This window comes from Danio rerio, chromosome 25, assembly GCF_049306965.1.
Source record: "Danio rerio strain Tuebingen ecotype United States chromosome 25, GRCz12tu, whole genome shotgun sequence".
NCBI classification, from domain to species: Eukaryota; Metazoa; Chordata; class Actinopteri; order Cypriniformes; family Danionidae; genus Danio; species Danio rerio.
This window is the reverse complement of record NC_133200.1, coordinates 9,526,048-9,551,147: the sequence shown is the minus strand read 5'-3', so window position 1 is coordinate 9,551,147 and position 25,100 is coordinate 9,526,048. Positions and strand designations below refer to the sequence as shown.

The 25,100-nt window shown below is 38.8% G+C and overlaps 1 protein-coding gene across 25 annotated transcripts in view; it reads right to left on the bottom strand.

Moving 5' to 3' along the window:
* Positions 1 to 11,213: 11,213 nt before the first annotated feature.
* Positions 11,214 to 25,100, bottom strand: part of man2a2 (mannosidase, alpha, class 2A, member 2) — an 80,163-nt gene continuing 66,276 nt past the window's right edge. For 9 of the 25 annotated variants that reach the window (XR_012400225.1, XR_012400228.1, XR_012400227.1 and 6 more), the window contains 4 exons: positions 18,050 to 18,244; positions 17,714 to 17,827; positions 13,628 to 15,331; positions 11,214 to 13,166 (listed from right to left, as the gene is read on the bottom strand). Coding sequence is in view for 13 of the 25 variants with exons in the window: in XM_073942810.1 (XP_073798911.1) it covers positions 15,179 to 15,331; positions 17,714 to 17,827; positions 18,050 to 18,244; positions 23,738 to 23,815 (540 nt within the window). In the remaining 12 variants the exon portion in view is untranslated. Of the gene's footprint in view, positions 15,332 to 17,713; positions 17,828 to 18,049; positions 18,245 to 23,737; positions 23,816 to 25,100 lie in introns of all 25 variants that reach the window. The other 16 variants (XM_073942813.1, XM_073942815.1, XM_073942812.1 and 13 more) reach the window with 4 other exon arrangements.

Sequence of the window (25,100 nt, the reverse complement as noted above, 5' to 3'; positions counted from 1 at the left end):
CATTTAAAATGCTTTCCATAATTAGTTCAGCTGGGAGGAAACGGGATCTCATATTCAACACTGGAAGCTTCTGCCTACTTGGCATTATAAGTGAGACTGAGGCGGCTGTGCACATACTAATCAAGCAATAAGGCAGAAATATGGATGGTCCGGCTACTCGTGAGAGCGGTGTCATGTTGTTTCTCATCTTCACTGCTCTTCTAAGAAAATATAGGACTATATTTCCACCAACGCTGATTCGCTGTCAGACTACTAATGCAACAAATGGCTCTCTTCGACTAATAAGTACTGATGTCAGTTTGCCCTGTTGTATTTTTACATCTGCACCTTTGATTTTCCTCAATTTCTTAACCCTTGTGTGCTGTTGGGGATGTTTTCTTCCACCCTGGGGTAATATTGAGTCTTGATTTGGCTACAGATTTCTCTGGGTTTCAATTCAATTCAAGTTTATTTGTAAAGTTTTTATTTTTAATTATTGCTACAAAGCAGCTTTACAAAAGTCGCACATTGTTGCATTAATTAAATTAAGCTAAAGCAATCAAATTTAAGTTATTATACAGACATAATTAACTTGCTATTTTATAGCATATGAGTGATGTGTATGTGTAAGTTTAATGAAGTGTATTGTGTATGTGTTGTCCTTGAATCCTCAGTGGTTGGCATCATGTCTTTGCAGGTCTTGGATCCCCATCAATGGTGCTGCACAGTCTTTAGAGGTCTCGAAATAGAGACCACAAAAACAAAAATAGCGCAGCACAATGGAAACATTTAAAGCTGCAAGCAGCGATGAAAGGGACCTCACAACCGGGCTCACGGCCACCCGGTGTCCTTAGGATGACAGAGAACAGTGGACAATAATAATTTATGCTGATATACATAAAAAAAACTTAGAAAATCACAGGTTTATGCCAAACTTCCTTCTATCAGCAGGTGGCGCTATAACTGTGACTCAATATTGGCATGTATATGTCTTAAGGAGAGGAATTTCATCGAGCCTGTGAATTTTCAGGCAGATCAGACATAGTTTGGCTGAGTTATAAGTTCTTCCTCCTTCATGGTGAAACACTGAACTTTGTCCGCCACTGAAACGCCCTTCGGCGAAAACTCTAGATCTTCACAATTTAGCATCACAAAGGCCTTTGAACTAAACTAATGGGCTGCGTCCGAAACCGCATACTTCCATACTATATAGTACGCTAAAATCAGTATGCGAGCCGAGTAGTATGTCCGAATTCATAGAATTCGAAAATCAGTATGCGAGAAGTACCCGGATGACTTACTACTTCCGGCGAGATTCTAGAGTGCGCATCTCATGCACGCTGCGCTATCCCATGATGCCCCGCGAGCGAATTCATGAATGGGAGTAAAGCGACACAATTGACGCAGGTAGGTCATGTGACCATGACAAAATGGCGGATGTAGTACATCCGAATTCCATTCATACTTTTCAAATTCATACTGTATAGAACGTACTTTTCTAACGGCCGAGTAGTACGTTTAAATTCAAATGCAGTACCTACTGAGTAGTAGGCGGTTTCGGATGCAGCCATGGAACATTTGATGTGATAAAATTTGTGGGAGGAGTTTGTTACACTGTAAAACATGTCACTTCCTGTTACCAGCAGTTGGCCCTATAACTGTAACTGGATATTGGCATGTAAATATGTTCAGGTCAGGACTCATCAAACGTGTGAATTTTGAGGCAAATCGGATAACGCATGCCTGAGTTATAACAACGTCCTGTTTCGTGGCGAATAGTCAAAGTTTGTGAAGCCGCCACAGACACACCAATCAACGAAAACTGTAGATCTTCGCAATTTAACATCGCCAAGGCAATAGCCAATTTTGGTGTTGATCTGATTAAATCCCTAGGAGGAGGTCGTTAACATACAACACCTGGAAATGCCAAAAAAACTTTTTCGGCACAGGAAGTTACAAATATCAGACTTCCTGTTGGGTTTGAGATTTTGAGACTTTTTTTTGTAGGTTTAGGCATGTTTGATGTGTGTGGCAATTTTCGTATGTGTGCTTGAATCAGAGTCGTCCATCAAAGATGCATACAAACGTAAATTGTTGCCACTTCCAGGGCGTACAAAGTTTTGTGAGTTTTCTGGCATGTTCAGACACTTAAAATCGCGATTCATTCCACAGGTGGAGAAGAAGAAGACGAAGCTGTTCCAATAGGGTCTACACACCATTCCGGTGCTCAGTCCATAATCAACGTTTCAGGACAATGAAATGATTTTTGGTGCCAAAACGTATTTTGACAGATATTTTGGGAAAATGCTTTGAAAGTTTTCAAAAACTTAGTTCACTTTGGGTAAATTGACTACCCTTTTGTTAGTGGCTGTTTTTGCCCCATTGACTTTCATTATATAATATTTTTGGATTGCAAAGACACCATATAATCATGCATTCCTGATTGTTGGTTTTCCGTGTTGGGAAGAGGTCCAATTAGCAATTTTTACTTTTGATCAACAGTTGCAGTGTAAAAAAAAAAAGCTTATTTTCTGGCTTATGTTAGTTTGCATTTCTGTGTGGGGTTTGCATGTTCTCCCTGCATTCGTGTGGGTTTCCTCCAGGTGCTCCGGTTTCCCCCACAAGTCCAAAGACATGCGGTACAGGTGAACTGGGTAAGCTAAAATTGTCCATAGTGTATGTGTGTGAATGAAAGTGTATGGGTGCAACCCAGAGATGGGTTGCAGCTTGAAGGCCATCCCCTACGTAAAACATATGCTGGATAAGTTGACGGTTCATTCCACTGTGGTGACCCCGGATTGATAAAGGGACTAAGCCGAAAAGAAAATGAATGAATGAATAATGTGTTTGTCATTCTCTGAGAAAAGAAGAACAGAAGAAAGTATAATAATAAAAAAGATCTGCTGGCATTCAGGAGGAGTAGGTGGTGCTGGTTTGTTTGAACTGAAGCATCTGAAGTGAAATATATATACGGGAGCTGGTGTGAGTATGTTTATTCAACACTTCAATGAGAATATCAGATGAGCTGCTTTTCAATTCAGCTTAATTCAGTAATAAGCCCATCGTTTATTTGCTTACTCACAAAAATGCTTTGATCTTTTTGCAGGGGAATGGGTATTTCTGTGGAGTGTATAAGATGTTTTGAATAATGTTCATGCTGCCATTTTCAAAAGTACCATACAACCTTTGTTCCCAAAAATTAGGAATTTTAAATCGCCCTTTACACCAAGAATGATAAACATGTGCCACTAATACTATTCATTTATTTTCCTTCAGTTTAGTCCCTTTATTCATCAGGGGTCGCCACAGTGGAATGAACCACCAACTTATCCAGCATTTACACAGTGGATGGCCTTCCTGAGGTAACCCAGTACTGGAAAGGATCCATACATTCTCATTCACACACACACTACGGACAATTTCATTCAGTTTCTTTTCAGCTTAGTCCCTTTAATAATCAGGGATCGCCACAGCAGAATGAACCACTAACTTATCCAGTATATGTTTTACACGGTGGATGCCCTTCCAGCCACAACCCATTACTGGGAAACACCCATACACACTCCTTCACACACATACACTACGACCAATTTAGTTTTTTAAATTCACCTATATGTGTTTAGACTTGTCCGGACACGAACGAAACCCACACGAACACGGGGAGAACATGCAAACTCCACACAGAAAAGCAAACTGGCCCAGTCGGGACTCAAATCAGCAACCTTCTTGCTGTGAGGCAACAGTGCTAACCACTGAGCCACCCATATTACACTGTTTTAAAAGTTATTAAGCTACAAAGGTAGTAGCTATACAGACAAACCACCAGAGTCGAAGCTTTTCAAGCATTACATGACAAAACCGCTGCTGACACTAATAAACATCAACTTTATAATGATAAACAGTGTCTACAATTAACACATGCCATGCACCGAATGAGAATAAAAGCATTGGCAAGAATATAAACTGCTAGTGCCAGTTGGCTGATGAAAACTTTATTTTAATCATTCTGACAATGCCTCCGAATGCGCAGTTATTTCCATCTAAAGGGTATGTTGTCATGACATTATTGTGTAGTCTGATAAAGTTTGAGAAGCGTTTTTAAATCCATTATTAACTAAGCTGAAGCATTATCACATGAGAAGTTTCCTCGTGGCTTTTCACCAAAATATCGGATTTAGCGCACAACGAAATCATAAGTCTACAATGTCTGACAAAAGTTGTCGTCGATTTCAGTAAGAGCAACAAATAATAAGTTGACTTCTAGTTGATCATGTGGAAAAGTGGCAGAAAGTCTATTTTTCAGGTGAATCATCTGTTAAACTGCATCCCAGTCATCTCAGATACTGCAGAAGACCTACTGGAACCTGCATGGACTCAAGATTCTTACAAAAATCAGTCAAGTTTGGTGAAGGAAAAATCATGGTTTGGGGTTACATTCAGTATGGGGAATGCAAGAGATCTGCAGAGTGGATGGCAACATTAACATCCTGAGATATCAAGACATTTGTGCTGCCCATTACATTACAAACCACAGGAGAGGGCAAATTCTTCAGCAGGAGAGCGCTCCTCATACTTCAGCCTCCACATCAAAGTTCCTCCAAACAAAGAAGGTTAAGGTGCTCCAGGATTGGCCAGCCCAGTCAATGCATGCTCAATAATGTTCATGTCTGGGGTGAGATGAAGGAGGAGGCATTGAAGATGAATCCAAAGTATCTTGATGATCTCTGGGAGTCCTGCAAGAACGCTTTCTCTGCCATTCCAGATGACTTTATTAATAAGTGATTTGAGTCATTGCAGAGATGTAAGGATGCAGTCGTCCAAGCTCATGAGTCATACACAATATTCATTCACCATCAACTTCATATTCTATTCTGTACATTATTTCTGTTTAGGGACAAGACTTTTGTCTAAGCAAAGTCAGACATTACTGTCCTAACTAAATAATTAGTAATCAAGGCATGATCATATTTTATTTTGGTGAAATAAGCGTAATCTAGAGGCCTTTTCATTTCATATAAGCCACTTCTGATACCAAATGATCAACTAGAAGTCAAGTTATTACCTGTTGTTCCTAAAACTTAGATAGGCGGCACGACTTCTGTCAGGTATACAGGAGATGTCTATGTGTACGTGTTTATTAGTGATGGTGAAATGAAGCTTTCTGAACCAGTGAATCATTCAACTAAATTGTATCATGAAAAGATTTGTTACTCGAAGCTTTCCAATTCAGAGCTCGATGAGGACCTTGGCTGGATATAGAGTGGGAAAGCACTGTTTTGCAAAAATGTCAAATGTTCACAACCGACCAACTCATTCATGTAGTAATGCAAACAATAATAAACTCATTCCTCAAATACTGTAGCTTTTTACATACAGTATGAGGTATGTTTACATACACCACTGATGACTGTAGTAAAACACAAGGTATTCAGAAGTGTTTACATTTATAGTATTCATATGCTCCTACACCCACCCACTCGTTCCTAGCAAGGATAGAACTGGCGATTCCTGGAAGGGATGCAAATGCTTAGTCAGGGGTGTCCAGACTCGGTCCTGGAGGGCTGGTGTCCTGCAGATTGTAGCTCTAACTTGCCTCAACACACCTGCACAGATGTTTCTAGAAAGCCTAGTAAGAGCTCAATTGGCTAGCCCAGGTGTGTCTGATTGGGGGTTAGAACATAACTTTGCAGGACACCCGCCCTCCAGGACTGAGTTCGGGCATCCCTGCTCTAAGTAGGAGACTAAGGGAGTGAGGCTTTTGGGCTGCACTTGCTAGCTCACCTCCGTTACATACTATACTAGAATATGCAGTGGCCTTCTTTAAAAATAACTGTAAATAATACACTTTAGTATGGTTCAAAAGCTTTTTACTATAAATTAGTATTGTATTTTACTTTAATTACTGGGGCGTGGGACTGGTGCAGGGATTTGAAACAGTAGAAATGTATGTAATCGACGCCTAATCTCTCCCTATACACTTTACAAACCCACAAGGGTGTTTAAACCTTTGAATCAAAATTCGAAGCAAAACGAATCAAGCTCCGGCACACTGCTTCACTGCATGAAGTATAATTTTTTTGATACATGCTTCAAAGCCTCGGTGCACAACGTCACATCACCAGTGTTTAATGAAGCGTACTCGTGTATGTGTTGTCCTTGAAGTCGTCGATGGTCATTTTAGATGACATTTCAGAATACAGTTATGAATTACTCCAGGGGCGGACTGGCCATCTGGCAATTCTGGCAAATGCCAGAAGGGCCGGACCAATCTTTAAATGTGGGCCGGTCAGCTATTTTTTTAATTATTTTTTTTTTTTTGTTATATGTGTTGTTTTACATGCAGGCAGCTTTAATCTCTTTCAAAATATGAGTATTATGATGATGATACTAGTAATAATGATAATAAATGTTAAGCATTGGCCCAATCGACAATGATCGGCTGGTTTTAGGATGGGCTGACCCAATTAGAGGTTACGCAGACATAATCAAAATCTGTCAAGAATGTCAAATAAACAGTAAGTGCAACACAAGCTAATTGTTAGAGATGGACCGTAAAAAAGAAAAGGTGTTGCCGAAAAGTCTAGAGAAAGCAAAAAAAAAAAAAAGTCTTTAAAATCAGACGCTGCCAAATGCATAAAATTAATTGAAATAGTGTCGAAAGGGCACAGCGCAGGGGCACAAGAAGGTTGTTATTTCAAGCCTCGGCTGAGTTAGTTGGTGTTTCTGCGTGGAGTTTGCATGTTCTCGTGGATTTTCTCCTGGTTTCCCTGACAAGTCCAAACACATGTGCTATAGGTGAATTGGGTAGGCTTAATTGTCCGTAGTGCATGTAAATGAATGTGTGTGTGTGTGTGTAGGGGTTTCCCAGTGGGTTGCAGCTTAGAGGGTATCTGCTGCGTAAAACATATGCTGGATAAATTGGCGGTTCATTCCGCTGTGGCAATCCCAGATTAATAAAGGGACTAAGCCGACAAGAAAATGAATGAATGAAATAATTGCATGTATAAATTTGTTATAAATGAGTTGTTTTTGTTCCAGTCACATACATTAAATGTTTAAATATCTATTAAATATGGTAGTGCATATATTATTTCACCATCTGTGCACCAATATAAGTAGTAAATGTGCGTGTCTGTGTATGGGGCTGTGGCGGTGTGGTAATATGGCTACAGTGCCAGGGCTGATTTATGGTCCCAGTCCGCCCCTGAATTACTCAGAGTTGTTGATCACTTTTAAAGATTGTCTTCTCACAGTCTCCATATTCACATCGCTGCATGTGGAAGTGCAGCTGGAACATTCTTCAAAGCATCTCCTTCCGTGCTCCACCTCTGAAATGAAGTCGCAGAACGTGGGGTAAATCTGACAGAATTTTCATCTTTGTCTCAACTAATCCCTCAAAAGCGTCTCCATCTCTATCAGCGGCTCTCTCATCTTATTAAAGTCGTCATCGGCGAGATTGAGTTTTATTGCCGTCTCAGCCCTCAGACTTATTAAGAAGAATGGCCTCTTTCTCAAATGTCTGGGCTCATGGAGCAAGTCGCCCTTTTAGCGCACAAACCCCGTCTGATGTGGAGGGAAACCCAATCTTGGTCTCGGCTGAGCGTGAAAGGGCATCTAAAAAAACATACAAACAACAACAACAACTAAAAGAGCCTGACTTCAGTAGAGCTGTCAGCTCTGTGAAAGGACAACGGCGGGTTTTCTTTCAGCCTCTCCAAAGGCTGTCTGGTAAATAAGTACCCGATATCCCGGCTATCGCGAAGGGGTGTTTAAATGTAAAAAGCAGCTTCTCCTGTGAGCTTTTGTTAACTGAACTACATTTCACACCCCACGCCTCTCAGCCACAATAGATGGCAGACAACTCCCTACTGCCCCCTGTCTGCCATTCATAGCACTGCAATGACATCTATATCAGAATACAGGGCTGAACAATATATCATTGGAGCATCGATATCGCAATGTGTGGATCTGCCAGTGTTGGGTAAGTTACTTAAAAAAAGTAATTAATTACATCAATAAAACTGTATTTAAGTGAGATTTTAATTACTGTGTCTGAAATGTTACTCAGTTATTCAATAATTAATTATATTAATTTTCTTAACACAATTTAAAATTCAAGACATAAAAGCACTATAAATCTCAAGGCCGCATACAGTGGACAATAGAAATTAAACTCTTAATTCTTTAAATCTGAGCCAAACAGGACCTTCTAGCTTTAAAAAAAATGTAGCACTTTAAAGCATTAACTTGTATCAAAACATTTCAAAGCGATGACACTATAGACCGTTTTACTATATGTAAACAATAACAATGGTCCCAACATATTTCCGGTTTTACATTTTAAATTTCTAGAGCTTCCCAGAATCCAAAAAGAGCCACATATTGATAAATAATAGCGGTTTTAACATCAAGTTATGATTGGTCTATGGTCTATTTCATACGTACCATAACACTGACATGAATTTCTGACTTTCTGTCAATAGTTTTGCCAGCAAGTTTTCCAGTGATGGGTTGCAGCTGGAAGGGCATCCGCTGCGCTATGCTGGATAAGTTGACGGTTCATTCCGCTGTGGCGACCCCTGATTAATAAAGGGACTAAGCCGAAAAGAAAATAAATTAATGCTTTGAACAGTATTTAAACAAACAATAAATTACCTAAAAATGAAAAGTAATCACTTACACAACCTGACAGCAGTCTTGTCGCCTATCCAAATTTTAGGAACAACAAGTAATAACGTGAGTTTTAGTTGATCATTTGGTATCAGAAGTGGCTAATATGAAAGGCAAAGGCCTCTAGATTACGCTTATTTCACTAAAATAAAATATAATCATGGCTTGATTTTTAATTTTTTAATTAAGACACTAAGGTCTGACTTTGCTTAGACAAAAGTCTTGTCACTTAACAGAAATAATGTACAGAATAGAATATAAAGTCATGCTGCAGTGAAAAAATAATGAATATTGTGTATGACTTGCATGAGCTTGGAGGACTGCATCCATGAATCTCTACAATGACTCAAATCACTTAATGATAAATCTACATTGTAAAAGCGCTATACAAATAAAGCTGAATTGAATAAAGTCAAGAACGGCAGAGAAAGCGTTCTTGCAGGACTTTCAGAGTTCATCAAGATACTTTGCATACATGTTCAATGCCTCCTCCTTCATCTTGTCCCAGACATGCTCAATAATGTTTATATCCGGTGACTGGGCTGGCCAATCCTGGAGCACCTTGACCTTCTTTGCAGGCAGGAGCTTTGATGTGGAGGCTGAAGTATGGGAAGGAGCGCTATCCTGCTGAAGACCCTTTCCTGTGGTTTGTAATGTAATGGGCAGCACAAATGTCTTGATACCTTAGGCTGTTGATGTTGCCATCCACCCTGCAGATCTCTTGCACTCCCCCATACTGAATGTAATCCCAAACCATGATTTTTTCTTTACCAAACTTGACTGAATATCTCTGAGAATCTTGGGTGCATGTGGGTTCCAGTAGGTCTTCTGCAGTATCAGTGATGACTTGGATGCAGCTCAACATGATTCATCAGAAAAATCGACCTTCTGCCACTTTTCCACATGATCAACTAGAAGTCAAGTTATCATTTGTTGCTCTTACAACTGAGATCAACGACAAGGCTTTTGTCAGGTATTGTACATTACCATTTCTGTAGAAAAGTCACTTTGTTGTAATTAATTACACCCAGCACTGGTATCTGCAAGTCTTATGCAAGATTAGATTATTTAAAAAAGCTTAAAAGATAAAGATAAAATAAATATTATGTTGAGCATGTTTTTTTTTTTTTGACGTTTGATTGTTCAATTTCTGTACTTGAATACTGTTAGATTCTCCAGAAAACCATAAAGCACTGGTATTTAACTTTTAGTTTTGCTATGTCATAATTATATATACTTGTAATTTATTTTATTTTATGGTGCACCGCATCTTAGAACAAAAAGACTTCATAATCCCAGTCGATCTAAATCATAGATGCCCAAACTAGGGCTTGCGGGACTAAATTGGCCCATGGTAGCCTTTGATTTGGCCCACCATGCCATCTGAAAAGAGGGGGAGAATGATGGGGAGGCGGTTGGGGTGAATTTCTCTGACAGAGATAGTTGTTTTGATTTTTAAGTAATACTTTCCGGGTGTCCAAGGGCTCTTAAAAAGTATTAAAAGTTGATAAATCAATTATGAAAAAATTAAGTAATTTAAAAGGTATTAAAAAGTTTTACATTTTGTTCAAGTGTTTGACTCCAAAAAAAAAGCATAAACATATTTATTTTTCCACGATCCACAAGATTGGTTCTGGGGGATGTCACATAATTTGTGACAAACGTGGGAAGGTGATGTGACACTCTCCACATGTAGCGAAACCATAGAGCGAAACAGACAGCAAAATGGGAAAAAGTCTGTTTGCCTACTCCTAATTGGAGAAGGATGAGTTTAAACAGTGGCTGAAGCCTCTAAAAAAAAAACACGTAATTTATTCTTTCAAGCTTTGTTTCTTCCGAGTTTATCTGCATGGTTGTTCTCCGTTGATTTATTTAACTACAACTGTTTATTAATAACTGCTTATTAAGTTAAAGTTCTGATCCCGATTAGAACTTAAGTGGCGATGAGGTCTCCAAATATTCTGAGAAGGTCTTTAAAAAGTCTTAAAAAGGTTTTGAAATTACCTTTAGGGTTCCTTCATATACCCTGCGCGTTTGTATCTTTGTTTTATTGCTGAGCTACAAAAAAAGCCAACAGAAATGAAATATAGTAAATGAATCAGACTTTTAAAATGTAAAAACTGTCAACTTCACAAGACATCAACGAGCAAATCAAGGCAGACTCGAGTTTTCAGCACTGAACTCCATTGTGTTTTAAATGAGATTGTTTTTACTGTAATAAGTTAATTATAAAATGCTAAAAATAATACTACATTAGTTAATATGATTTAAAGCAACGTTTAGTTATTTAATATTAATATTAGCAAGTAAATAAGGAAATCACCCATGGCAAATTTAATATAATACGTTGTGATATATTCAGTCTGGTATTCAACCCACATCCAATCAATCAGGATTGGTTTTTGGCCCTTCATAAGAAAAATGTGGCCACCCCTGATCTAAATAAATGAAATATTTCTAAATAAACCTCTTCAAATCATCAGGTGAAATTATATTCATATCGCAGCAAACCAAATTATCGCAATGTGACTTGCCCTAGAACACAACATATCAAACACAACCGCTTTTAGCTTTTCTCCATGTGTGATCTTTATTAAACGTCCACTTTAATGTCTTTGCATTTGCGTTTACGAGTCATTTTTTTTATGAACGCACTCCAAAAATAAACAAAACCAAACAATAAATTAACCTCTCCATTTTCTAAAGTAACACAAAAAAAGGAAGTGATTTCCATCTCAGAACATACCACAAAAATAAAGGACATCTAACAATAAGAGGTGTCAGAATGGAAAGCATATATGTGAAATGCACAGACGGGGAAGATGAATCAGACCGAATTACAGCAGCGAGCGAGCCTGAATCTCTTCCAAAGCAATCGGACAGACGTTTGGCACTCCCGTACTGGGAGTTCCTCCTGCGGGGGAATTATCTTCCTGATAAGATGCTACTCCGGGAACTTGATTAGCAGGAGAAGCCGCCTGATGGCCTGACTGATGTAAATGGACGTGGTGCGCTACACAGAGATAATCAGGCTGGAGTCAGAGAAGTGGGAGTATTCTTGTTCTGTTATTTCAATCAGAGAGAGAGAGCAGTGCAGGTTTTCCTGGGCGAGACGACACGACGAGCTGACAAGACAGACAAGACAGCAGAAATTTTATGCTGGAAATTGTCCGAGGCGACAGACAAATAGCCAGAAGGGACGACTGAGATGGCTCTGCTACACATCACGAATGGGTTTCCTACAACCAGATAAGCCCTAAATGGGTTTTTGAGTGGGGAAATTGGCTAAATCTGAGAGCAGATACCACCACTGGTACCTTTACAATCATATTCGAGCTGAGATTACCTGAAAATACTGTATATCTATTGAATTTACCAATGTTTGGATGTTTGAGTAAGCCTGTAGACTGATAAGATAAAATAAGACAAGTAACGCTGCATGTGTTGGACATCGGATCCCAAACTAAAATTATAAAGGCTCAAATATTAGTAAGACAAAGATGATTACCTATGCCAGATTATGGGAAAATGGTCCAAATAATTAAATAAGAAAAGTGTTTTGGATACTCCACAGCTAGTTTAATATTAGTTAACAGAAGATGGAAAGGGAAAAGTCACAATCTAACAAATAATTAATCAACGAAAGACCTGAACACTGCAGACAAAACCAGACGAGACGAATGAGATGGCTCTGCTACACATCACGGCTGGGTTTCCTACAACCAGATAAGCCCTAAATGGGTTTTTATGTGGGGAAAATTGGCTAAATCTGAGTGCAGATGCCCAAAGATACCAACACTGGTACCTTTATAATGATATTCAAGCTGTGATTAACTGAAAATGACTGTAAATCTATTGAATTTACCAATGTTTGGGTAAGCCTGTAGACTGATCTAAGATGAAACATGGCAAGTAACGCTGCATATGTTGGATATTTAATCCCATACTAAATTTAAAAAGGCTCAAATATTAGTACGACAATGCGCACAATCTATGAATTGCTGTTAATCCGCAGCTAGTTCAGTATATGTTACCAGAAGATGGAGAAGGAAGAGTCATAACCTACCAAACAACCAATGAAAGTGCACATTTTGTGGATTGCTGCTATGCCAGATTATGGGAAAATCGTCCAAATTACAAAACAAGAAGTGTTTTAGATACTCCCAAGCTAGTTTAATATTAGTTAACAGAAGATGGAAAAGGAAAAGTCACAATCTACCAAATAATTAATCAACGAAAGACCTGAACACTGCAGACAAAACCAGACGAGATGACAGATGGCTCTGCTTCACATCACGAATGGGTTTCCTACAACCAGATAAGCCTTAAATGGGTTTTTGTGTGGGGAAAATTGGCTAAATCTGAGTTCAGATGCCCAAAGATACCAACACTGGAACCTTTATAATCATATTCAACTGCGATTACTTGAAAATAACTGTAAATCTATTGAATTTACCAATGTTTGGATAAGCCTGTAGACTGATCTAATATGAAATAAGACAAGTAACGCTGCATGTGTTGGACGTCGGATCCCAAACTAAATTTATAAAGGCTCAAATATTAGTACGACAAAGATTATCTATGCCAGATTATGGAAAAATGGTCCAAATAATACAGCAAGAAAAGTGTTTTGGAAACTCCACAGCTACTTTAATATTAGTTAACAGAAGCTGGAAAAGTCAAAACCTACTAAATAAAAAAATCAACGAAAGACCTGAACACTGCAGACAAAACCAGACGAGATGACAGATGGCTCTGCTTCACATCACGACTGGGTTTCCTACAACCAGATAAGCCCTAAATGGGTTCTTGTGTGGGGAAAATTGGCTAAATCTGAGTGCAGATGCCCAAAGATACCAACACTGGAACCTTTATAATGATATTCAAGCTGTGATTAACTGAAAATGACTGTATATCTATTGAATTTACCAATGTTTGGGTAAGCCTGTAGACTGATCTAAGATGAAATATGACATATGTTAGATATTTGATTCCAAACTAAATTTAAAAAGGCTCAAATATTAGTACGACAATGCGCACATTCAGTGAATTGCTGTTAATCCGCTTCTTGTTCAGTATTTGCTAACAGAAGATGGAGAAGGAAGAGTCATAACCTACCAAACAACCAATCAAAGCGCTCATTTTATGGATTGCCGCTATGCCAGATTATGGGAAAATGGTCAAAATAACCAACCCACAGCTAGGTCATTAGTTAACAGAAGATGGAAAAGTCAAAACATACTAAATAACCAATTGACGAAAGACCTGAACGCCGCAGACAAAAGCCAGACGAGACGACTGAGATGGCTCTGCTACACATCACGAATGGGTTTCCTACCACCGGATAAGGCATAAACGCATTTTCGTGTGGGGAAATTGTCTAAATATGAGCCCGGGAGCTTTAAGATACCCGCAATGGTACCTGTACAACTGGATACAAGCTGCGATGACCTGAAAATACTGTTTATCTAGCACATGTATTGAAGTCTAGGTAAGCTCGTAGACTGATCCAAGTCTTGAAATAAGACCAACTCTGCATAACTCGGAAATCTGGTCCCCAAAAAGGCTGCATACAAAATGACCGAGCACACATTCAGTGGGATTCTGCTGTGCCAGATTGATGGTCAGAAATGTATTGCGGATGTTTTCATTAACAGAACATGTCAAGGGAAACGATTGGTGATTTTGAGTCGTAACGTACTAAATAACCAACCAATGACAGCAAGCCACAGCCCTTGACTGCCACAGGCTCACGGACATCTTTCGCTGTCAAAGTGTTGCAAGTCGTAATGAAAGAGATCTGTAAATGCCGCAGCATTGACAGCCTTCACAGGCCGAGCGTGGTGATTGACATTCATAGAAAGAAAGAAAAAAAAACACACACGACCGCCGAGTGTAGGCAGAATCGTCCACACAGTAGAGAGATAAAGAAATGAAAAGAACGGCGTGAGCTCAAACAATGAGACAGATTCAAGCGTAGCTTCCAAGGCCTGAGGAGTGGAAAACGGAAACGGAGAAAGAAAAACCGCCAAAGAGAAGCTTCCCATATTGCACTGAGTCCCACAGTTTTGTATAGATCCAGCTGTGTGTGTTTGTGTAGCTTTTTGGAGACTATTTACATATAGTACGAACTCCAGGGACGATATATAAAAAGAAAGAATGAGAAACGGTCAGCAAGTTCCAGCCAAAGACAAAAAGGAAACAAGAAAAAACAATGGTCGGCACTGCTGGATTAAGAAAATGTTGACCGATCAGCGCTCTGCTTGATAAAATCTCCCCAAAAAACAAAACAAAAACATGTGCGGACATTCTTATCTCAACACCCTGCCCGGCTACCAAATCTGACTTTGGCTGGAACGCTCTGTTTTTATGTCTCCCCTATATCGAGCGCCTTCATGTTGATTTGGATACATTAAGTGGATCAACCATCTCAGAAAAGAGTTCGCTGCTCATCCAATTGCTCATCTCTATGCTTTCGCACAGGTTCCAAGGGTCCACCCGGAGAGCCCGGTTCTGGAGCAGCATGGTTCTAGCACAGCTTGAGCTTGTAGGCGGAGATCTCCATTGGATCCAGACTGACGGAGGAGTCGTTAGAGAGCGGAGGCTGAGAGTGCATCAGAGACAGAGACATGGGCTGCAGGAGCTGGAGATCCAGCCCACGGAACAGCCCAGAAACGGAGAGCTATGAAAGAGAGAGATCACAGACTCAGATTCAGAAGGACTAAATATAGCCCCTTTCAGACCTACAAAAAAGCATCCACACATTTCTAAGGCAAAACTAAAAGCATCCACACATGTTTTAGCTGAACATGACTCAAATCAAAAGCAATATGGGGTAGGTGTAGTTGGAAAAGTTGTTTAAATGTATTGAGAGTCCGATGACGCTTTACAATAAGGTTGTAGCATAGCATAAACTAATAACGAACAAGACTTGTGCAGGATTTATTAATCATACTTTAACATTTATTAATGCATCATTTGCTTGTTTACATTAGCTAAACTGTTAGTTAATAAGAACTAACAATGAATGACTATTTCTATTAAGTAACAAAGATAAATAAATACTGTCATGTATTGTTCGTTGTTTAATCATGTTGGTAACTACATCAACTAACATTAACAAATGGATCATCATTGTAAAGTGCTACTAAAAAGCATATGCATTATTAGTGTTGAGTTTAAAGTAGGGCTGTGCGTTTTGTGGAAAATATCTAATCGCGTTTTTGTTTTTTGACAGATATTGCGATTGCGTTTTGATTTGCGATTTAATTTTGTAGACAAGCTTCAGCACAATAATCTGTCAAAATCTGGAAACAATTCTGCGACAGCTCTTAAAAACGGCCTGTTTTTGTTTGGTGTCTGTGACTTTGAAACCAAAATATTCCCATATTTCCAATGTCCTGATGATATTCATTTGTCTATTAATGCTTCTGAAGCAGAAGACACCATTATCCTAATTGTCCGCGCTTTCCTGTTTGTTTTTTATTGTGGGGGAACCGCACAGTTGGATTGCGCAATTCTGATTGGGCAGAACGAAAGTGTGCTCACTCAACTGGCTAGTTAAGCTGCGGTCACACTAGAGTTTGAGCATGCAAAATTCTGTCGTGCGGCGCTGCAAAAAGAGGCGGGATTAAACAAGATGATTAGACATTTAAAAAAAGCTAGCGATTCCTCCATGTTTCAAATTTCTGTCCAGAGGGGAGGTCATGTTTTGATCCTCGATTGTCTCACGCAGTCAAGTAATTCGATTTCGCAGGTCAGAGTTCACCAAGCTTGAATTTTGCACCGAAGCGACCTGAAATACTTGACGCATGACCCTGCGTTTCCGGTCGGATGCATTCGCATGCATATGAAAGGAAGTCTATGGGGAGAAAAGTCCAGTGTGACCGCAGCTTAAGACTTTCACACATAGACGAAATACGATAGTGTTGGCAGGTATGTACACTTTGCACTCTGACTACTTCAAAATTGTTGATAAGCCATCAAGGGCATTTCTCTCTGTCTCGTGCTTAACACAGTTGACCAATCACAACAGACTGGGTCATCAGACCAATCAGCGCAGATTAGCATCGCACAAAGGAGTGCACAAATTGTTTGGGAGTCGCTGGGATAATTACGTCAAAATAAATGCATAATATAAGACAATGAAAGTGCTTTTTGACCTTGCATGCTCATCAGCCTGTCGTTGGAGACCCCAAAACCAAAAATAATGACCTTTTTAATGCATAATAGGGGCTCTTTAAAAAAGGTTTGACAGCTTCATATATTTTCAGTCATCAAAAATGCATGTTTTTTTTGAGCAAAGAATAACAGCTATCATATATTTTTACCATGGTTCACAGGAGACGCCCAATGTAATTTATACCACAAAATAATGTCAGACATCTTTAGATTCTGAATCCGGTCTGTCGCATTTGCATGCGTATAAACGAACGTCTATAGGGCGAAAAGTGCAGTGTGACCACGGCTTAAGACAAAGTATGTTTTTTTTTTTCATGTTTGCATAAATGTTACACTGAACGACAATGAAACTTCATGTATGTTTTGATATTTTAATTCCACAACAGTTATTTTTAACAAATGCAAAATTTGGACATGTGGAAAATGGGTACCTTGTTTTTTACATAGTATATAATAAACGTCAAAATACAGTTTATAATAAATGCCAAAAACAAGGTGACCATTTTCCACATTTCCAAATGTGATTTTAGAATACATGGAATATTTTAAATGAAATAAAAGGTATATAGCAACATTAAAAAAGGTTGCATTAGTTAATGTAAATGTAACATGAATAATACGTTTATTACAGCATCTTCGTTTACGGTAGGTTATTAGGATGTTAACTCACGGCACATTACCTTGTATATAATGACTATAAGTTCAAGTGCAGTGCACAAAAGTGTTAATATTGTCAATCAAAGCCATTTTAAACAAGAAAATTTGATGCCTGATTTTGATATGGTATAATTGGCCCTGATTAGTACCTGATTATTTATAAACAACTGGCCGTTGGCACATAAATATATATGCTGCATATGTTTTGTTTAAAAAGGACACTGACCTGGCCTTGTGTGGTGGTGCAGTTGAAACCAGGATTCTGCGGCTCCAGACCACAGTCCAAACCCAGTCTGTGCAGCAGCAAAGCCATATAGGGAGATGGAGAGTGAGCGTCCTGCTGGAAAAAAGAATAATAGAAAACCAAATAAAAGTCAATAAAAAGCAACCCCCCCCCTCCTCAAAACACATCCACAATAAAAACCAGCGGACCACAAGATCCACAACACTTGAAGTCTGAACGTTTTTTTTTTCTCATTACGAACTCAAGTCCTCATCAGTTTCACAGCAGCCGAAATCGATACTGACACACTATTTTTTTCCTCTCAGGGCTTTCATTTACCGGGCTTTGGATGCTCCTGAGGTTCAGCAGGTGGAAGTCGCAGGGCAGAGTGCCAGCCAATGGGGCGAAGGTTCGCATGGGTGGCACGCCATGTTTCCTGGGCAACACGGGCAGTGCCAGCACCTCATGGTTGAGGATGGTGGAGGTCATGTGACTGAGCAGAGACGGGAAGCTGACCGGTCTGCTGTCCACCGGCTGGAAGATACAGACATGCTTCAGGACAACATGCAAGTAAAACCACAGTCCATTGACTTCTATTGACTTCTAAAACCACAATCCATTGACTTCTATTATTTACGTAACACACTGGGGTGACTGTAGGGTATTAACACAAGCTCAATACACATTCTACATCTATAAAGCAACGTTACAATATGGTCCGGGCATTTTGTAAAATGCAGTAAAATTCTTGTTAAAGGGAAGATGAAATTCCATCATCAATTATTCCCCCTCATGTGGTTTTTTGAGGTTCTTTCTTCAATTTAAAACTAATGAAGAGTGCTGGTTGCTGGCACACATTGACTTCTATAGTAGGAAACAAATGACTATGGTAGTCAATGGACGCTTTAGTCAATTGTGTTCAATAAAAGAAACTCAAAAGGATTTCCAACAAGTCAGAGCTGAATAAATGCTAGCAGAATTACAATTATTGGGTGAACTACACCTTTAGGCTTTACTTAATTGATAGAATTACAAAGAAAGGATTTCCAGTGTTTATCAACCATAGGGTATTCTGTATATATTTCCCATTTACATAGTCATTTAGCAGATGATTTTGTCCAAAGCGACTTACAATTATATATATATATATATATATATATATATATATATATATATATATATATATATATATATATATATATATATATAATATAAACACCATCTGATTTCAATGTTGTTCCTTTTAGTTATTACGTTTACTTGAGTAGGAATTAAGTTTTACAAGCAAATTATTTTCAGACTTGAGATGCTCAACAATACCAGATACCAGAAAGCAGACATGAGATGCTCAGTAATACCAGAAACCAGATTAAGATGCTCAACAATACCAGATACCAGATTGAGATGCTCAACAATACCAGATAACAGACTTGAGATGCTCAGCAATACCAGATACCATACTTTAGATGCTCAACAATACTAGATATCAGACTTGAGATGCTCAACAATACTAGATATCAGACTTAAGATGCTCAACAATACTAGATATCAGACTTGAGATGCTCAACAATACCAGATACCAGACTTAAGATGCTCAACAATACCAGATACCAGACTTTAGATGCTCAACAATACTAGATATCAGACTTGAGATGCTCAACAATACCAGATATCAGACTTGAGATGCTCAACAATACCAGATATCAGACTTGAGATGCTCAACAATACCAGATATCAGACTTGAGATGCTCAACAATACTAGATATCAGACTTGAGATGCTCAACAATACTAGATATCAGACTTGAGATGCTCAACAATACCAGATTCCAGACTTAAGATGCTCAACAATACCAGATACCAGACTTTAGATGCTCAACAATACTAGATATCAGACTTGAGATGCTCAACAATACCAGATATCAGATTTGAGATGCTCAACAATACCAGATACCAGACTTGAGATGCTCAACAATACTAAATATCAGACTTGAGATGCTCAACAATACCAGATATCAGACTTGAGATGCTCAACAATACCAGATACCAGACTTGAGATGCTCAACAATTCATGGTCATCGTTGTGTGATCCTCAATTGCATGATGTTTCATAGATGTTCAATAGGAGACAGATCTGGATGGTCAAGCACATTCAGGCCATGCCTATGAAACCACGCCGTACATTCAGAATGAGACTTTATCTAATAACCATATACTTCCCATGAAAGACGTCACATTAAAGGCAGTATGTTAGGGTATCCATAATTCTGGACCCGGCCATATCCTGAGCAGATATTGTGGTGGTCATGAAGAAGTGGAAAGCATGAGACAGATTTCTGAAAGACCCCAGAGGGCGACGAGTCTTCGCATTGATTCCGTGGGCCAGCCTTAAAACAAGCCGGTGAACTACTTACACCTGGAGTTCTCCACAATGGACGTCCAGCATTCTCCAGCGCCTAGATTGCAGCTCTGCACAAAAAGTTTGGCCAGAGGAGAAGTGGTTGTGCCCAACTGAGCCCGGTTTCTTTCTAGGTTTTTCCTTCACTTTTGTCAATTGGTGAAGTTTGTTCCTTTCCACTGTCGCCACTTGCTTGCTTGGTTGGGCACCTGTAAAACTGCGCATTGATGGATTTGCTCTTCAGTGTTTGGACTTTCAGCAGTGAAAATTAAGCCACACTGAAGTACATTTCGATTCTGAAAACTGGACAGACACAGATTCAATGTACTAGACTGTTAAACTGCTTTGACACAATCTACAATGTAAACGCGCTATAGTTCAGTTCAGTTTATTTTCACTAATGAAAGTCCAAACACTGAAGAGCAAATCCATCCATTTAAGTCCTAAACCATGCGAGCCAGTGGCGAGGAACAACCTTCACCAATTGACGAAAGTGAAGGAAAAATAAAAAATAAAAACCTTGAGAGGGCACAACCATTTTTTTTCCGGCCACACTTCTTGTGCAGAGCTGCAGTCTAATACTAATACTGATGCTAATAATACATGTTCAATGAAGTGTGATTGTTATTCTTGAAGAGCTCACATGGTTGGCATAATCTCTTCAAGTGCTTTTAGGTTTGGCTTCATCTCTTTAAGTCCTTGTAGGGTTGGCATCATCTCTTCACAGGTCTTGAATCCGATCAAGTGGCACTCCAAGATTTCTACACCTTTATACCATGAAAATTGTTTGCATTTGGTTGCTTTGTTCTTTAAGATTGAGATCTATACATCCATGTTTTTCAGAATCAAAGTGAAACATGGACCTGAAAGCAGCAAGTCTTTTTTTGACTCTCTGACCCTGAGAAGCCATAATGCCTTCACTGCACAGAGCTGATGTACAGTGTAGCTTTCTACTTCGCTAACAAAGATGTATGCTGTATTTCTTGATGCACCTGAGGCTGTTCAATGACAGGGGTTTTTCTAAGCCCATGTGGTTTTGTTTAACGCCACAGAATGACTGTATTTTATGCATTGCCATCTGAGGGCTCAAAGGTCGAGCTTATTCAGCTGAGGTTTCCTGCATTGTGTTGCACACACTGAGATCTGTGCAGTTATCTGGATTCCATGAAGCGTCCCACAACATGATTTATAGTCGCTGGTGAAAGACTTCTTTGCAATTTTTGCATTGAGAATGATTTCTGCTGTCATTGTTGACAATCCTCTCATGAATTTTACCACAAAATGATGAGCCCCGAAGGAGATTGAGATTGAGATGCTCATTTGTGACCATGGATCACAGAGTCAGTTTTTTGAAATTGAGATTTATATTCATCTGGAAACTGAATGGATACAGCGGGGAAAATAAGTATTGAACACATCATGTTTTTCCTGGGAATAATATTTCTAAAGGAGCTGTTGACATGATACTAAATCGGATTTTGGTAAAAGCAAACAATACAAACATAAAAATAAAACAAAACAAATCTGAAAATCAATTATGTGTAATAACAATTAAATGGCACAAGTGTTGAACTACTGAAACATATTTAATATTTCATATAAAAGGCTTTTTTGGTGATGGCAGCTTAAAGACGACTCTTATATGGAGACTGAAGTCGCATGAATTGCTCAGGTGTGAGTTTTTCCACAGACTTCAACAGAGTGTAAAAATCTTGATGGTTCTGCGGGTCTCGTCTATCAAGTCTGAGCTTTAATTTGTATTCTCTATTGAAGTCAAGTCAGGTGATTGGCTGGGCCATTCTACAGCATGACTTTCCTTCTCTGAAAGCATTTGAGTCTCATTAGCTGCATTTTGGATCATTGTCCAGCTGAAATGTCCACCCTGGTTTTATCTTCATCATCCTGAAAATGTAAATGTTGGACTGAAGCAGCTACTATTAATTTACAATGATGGCCAGAGGGTTGCTGAAGAATTACTGAGAGATTTCAGTTGCTGTCTGGGCTTTCACTGCCTTTTTACACCTCCCTTTCTTCATGTGTTCAATATTTTACATCATTTCATTTTATTACACATAACTTCATTTGTTAACTAATTTGCTATATTTATATGGATATATGGATTTCTTTGGTTTTTAGATTTCTTAATGGTTTTCAATACTTATTTTCCCCACTGTAGGCTTTCTATTGATTCATGGTTCGTTAGGGTAGAAAAGTATCTAGTATAAGAGACAACTATTTGAAAATATGGAATCTGCAGGTTCAACAAAAATTAAAATGTTAAGAAAAATGTCTTTAAAGTTCGTCGAAATTATGACCTTAATGCATATTACCGATCAAAAATTATATTTTGATATATTTACGGAAAAAGGTCTTTATGGAACTTAATATTTTAATAATTTTTTTTATAAAATAATAATAAAATTTGTCCTTGTAGCTTAAAGTTCCCATGAAGTGCTTTGAAATGGGCATTTTTTATTCGGTGTTTGACATCATTTCAACTGAAACATGAAGACAGGCTGTCAGGTGTCATACTTCCTCCACTGTGCAAAAGTAACACCGAAATATTGATCCAATATTTGTTTTTACCACTGTCACTCTCTCGTGTGCACGCACAAACGGTGGATTTGTGTAAACAGTGGTGCGCAGATGTACAAATCTACATTTGCTGACAGACAGTTTGGGCTACTTATCTGTATTATGTGAATTATCGGCCTGACAAAGTTTAATTGAACGAACATTTTTTTGTCTTATGCCTTAGTCAGGATATAAAAAAATGCTCAAACTTTTTTTGATAGTCCGTTTGTTTAATTTTAGTTACATTGCATCTACATGCCAACTAATTCTCATTAGATAAGTATTGTTAGGTTGGGGTTAGTGCAAGTTAACATGTACTTGCAAAGTTTCTTATAGTCCGTTTATTAGCAGATATTAAGCAGGCAGTCTACTAATACTCAAATGGACCATCAAAATAAAGTATTACCAAAAATACATATAAATACATTTACATAATTTACCTTTATCATTACTATTGGAATGTGAAGAGACTTTCAACCAGCACAACCAAATGCTTCTGAAGACAATCACCTACTGCACCTGTAATTTCACAGGATATACCCAAACATGAAGCCATCACACATTACCAGCTCACCTGCATATTGTGGAAAGCTTCATAGAAGTTGAATTTGGATATTCTACAACCTTTTTTACATTTATTAGCCTCCATTTAAATTTTTTTTAAGCAAAATATAATTGTTTGTGTTTACAAGACATGCTCACGTTTGTTAATGAAAACACTGGAAGTCTTCTCTAGTCGTATCAATTAAATACAAGTTACAGAGAATCTATTCAAACCACAGATTCTTGATTTCAGTGCATTTTACAAAACTTCCCAACTTTTTTTTTCCCCTCCCGAATACAGGTTTGTACATCCTACTCCTCTACAGGCTGCCATCTTCTCATGCTATATCACTGCTTTGAGGGCACAGCAGCACAGGTACAGATAGCAGACAGGAAGAGACCTTTGGCCTCTTAATCCAGGTGGAAACCTGTCACTTGTTGCTATGGTAACAAGCCGAACTAGGGCTCTCGGAAATTGCTAGAGTGCTACTCTCCACCGCTGCAGTGAGGTTACCTCTTCCTGGCCGTCTCCTAAAATACCAGCAATGATTTTGTTTAGCATGTTGGTGACTTTGGCATAGGAGCCAGCAGGCTGCATGCATGAGGAGAGAAAGACATGATGATGAGTGAATGAGCAAGCACAAAGAGAAAGGCATGAGGAAGGCGTGTAATGGTGGGAAACCCAAGGGGTGGGGTATATGATGTCTATTAATATCTATTATTAACTATTTTAAATCTTTCAGGCAACGATTTGAGTAAAAAAAAAAAAAATAGATATATTATTCAAATCAGCCGGCGTGTATAAACTCTAAAGCCCATTAAGTGTTATTACACACTTGCCAGCTTTGAAACGCACTGATCCTAATGTGATTCTTTCCCTGGAGCTTTTTACAAAGCTCTCATGATTAACCAAAGAGGGCCTCCTACAGGCCACTGGCTGAAATTACACTTCCCATAATGCTCACGCTAATACTGGACAGCAATATTTTGGTATGCATGAAGAGATCTCTCCTCTGAAGCCCACATTGCAGCCAGGCTCCAATTAGAGAAATCAGCTCATGCCAGTTCAGGGTGTGCAGGTTTTTATCAGTCAGCCAGGAAACAAAATTGCATTAAAGGGGTCATATCAGCTTGTTTTAGTGTGTGATGTCACTTCAAAGGGAGTCATTATATATAAAACTAAACACGGCTTCTGAACTCACTCCACTGCACTGTAAAGCCCAACAGTTAACTTTATAAAATGAGTGTAGTTAACTCAAAATGAACCGAAAGTTAATTCTACACAATTGAAGAGTTTTGAACTCAGTGTTGAAGGTAAGGAGTAAATTAAATACCTCATTACTTCAACTTAAACGGAGTTAGTTCACAGTACTCATATAGATTCGTTTTTTAAACTAAAATGGTTTGAGTTGCCTTAACTTATTGGGTTTTACAGTACTCAGTTGGTTTGAGTTCTCTTCATTTATTGGGTTTTACTGTGCTCAAATTGCTTCGTTTACTCAAATAGATTAAGTTCACAGTACTCATTAGAATTAGTTTTTGAGCTTAAATGGTTTGTTGCAATCGGTTTCCTCAAATGGTTTGAGTTAGCTTAATTTTTGGGGTTTTACAGTGTGTGTGACTGAGTTTTCTTATAGGAAATGTCTATAACTCCCGAGGATTAGCTGTGTCAGAAGTGTGTTGTCGCCAAGAAGAAATGCTATTCATTCATATATCTATTTTATTGATTAATGTGATAGGCAGCACAGTGGCTCAGTGGTTAGCACTGTCGCCTCACATCAAGAAGGTCGCTGGTTCGGGTCCAGGTTGGGTCAGTTGGCATATCTGTGTGGAGTTTGCATGTTCTCCATGTTGGCGTGGGTTTCCTCCGGGTGCTC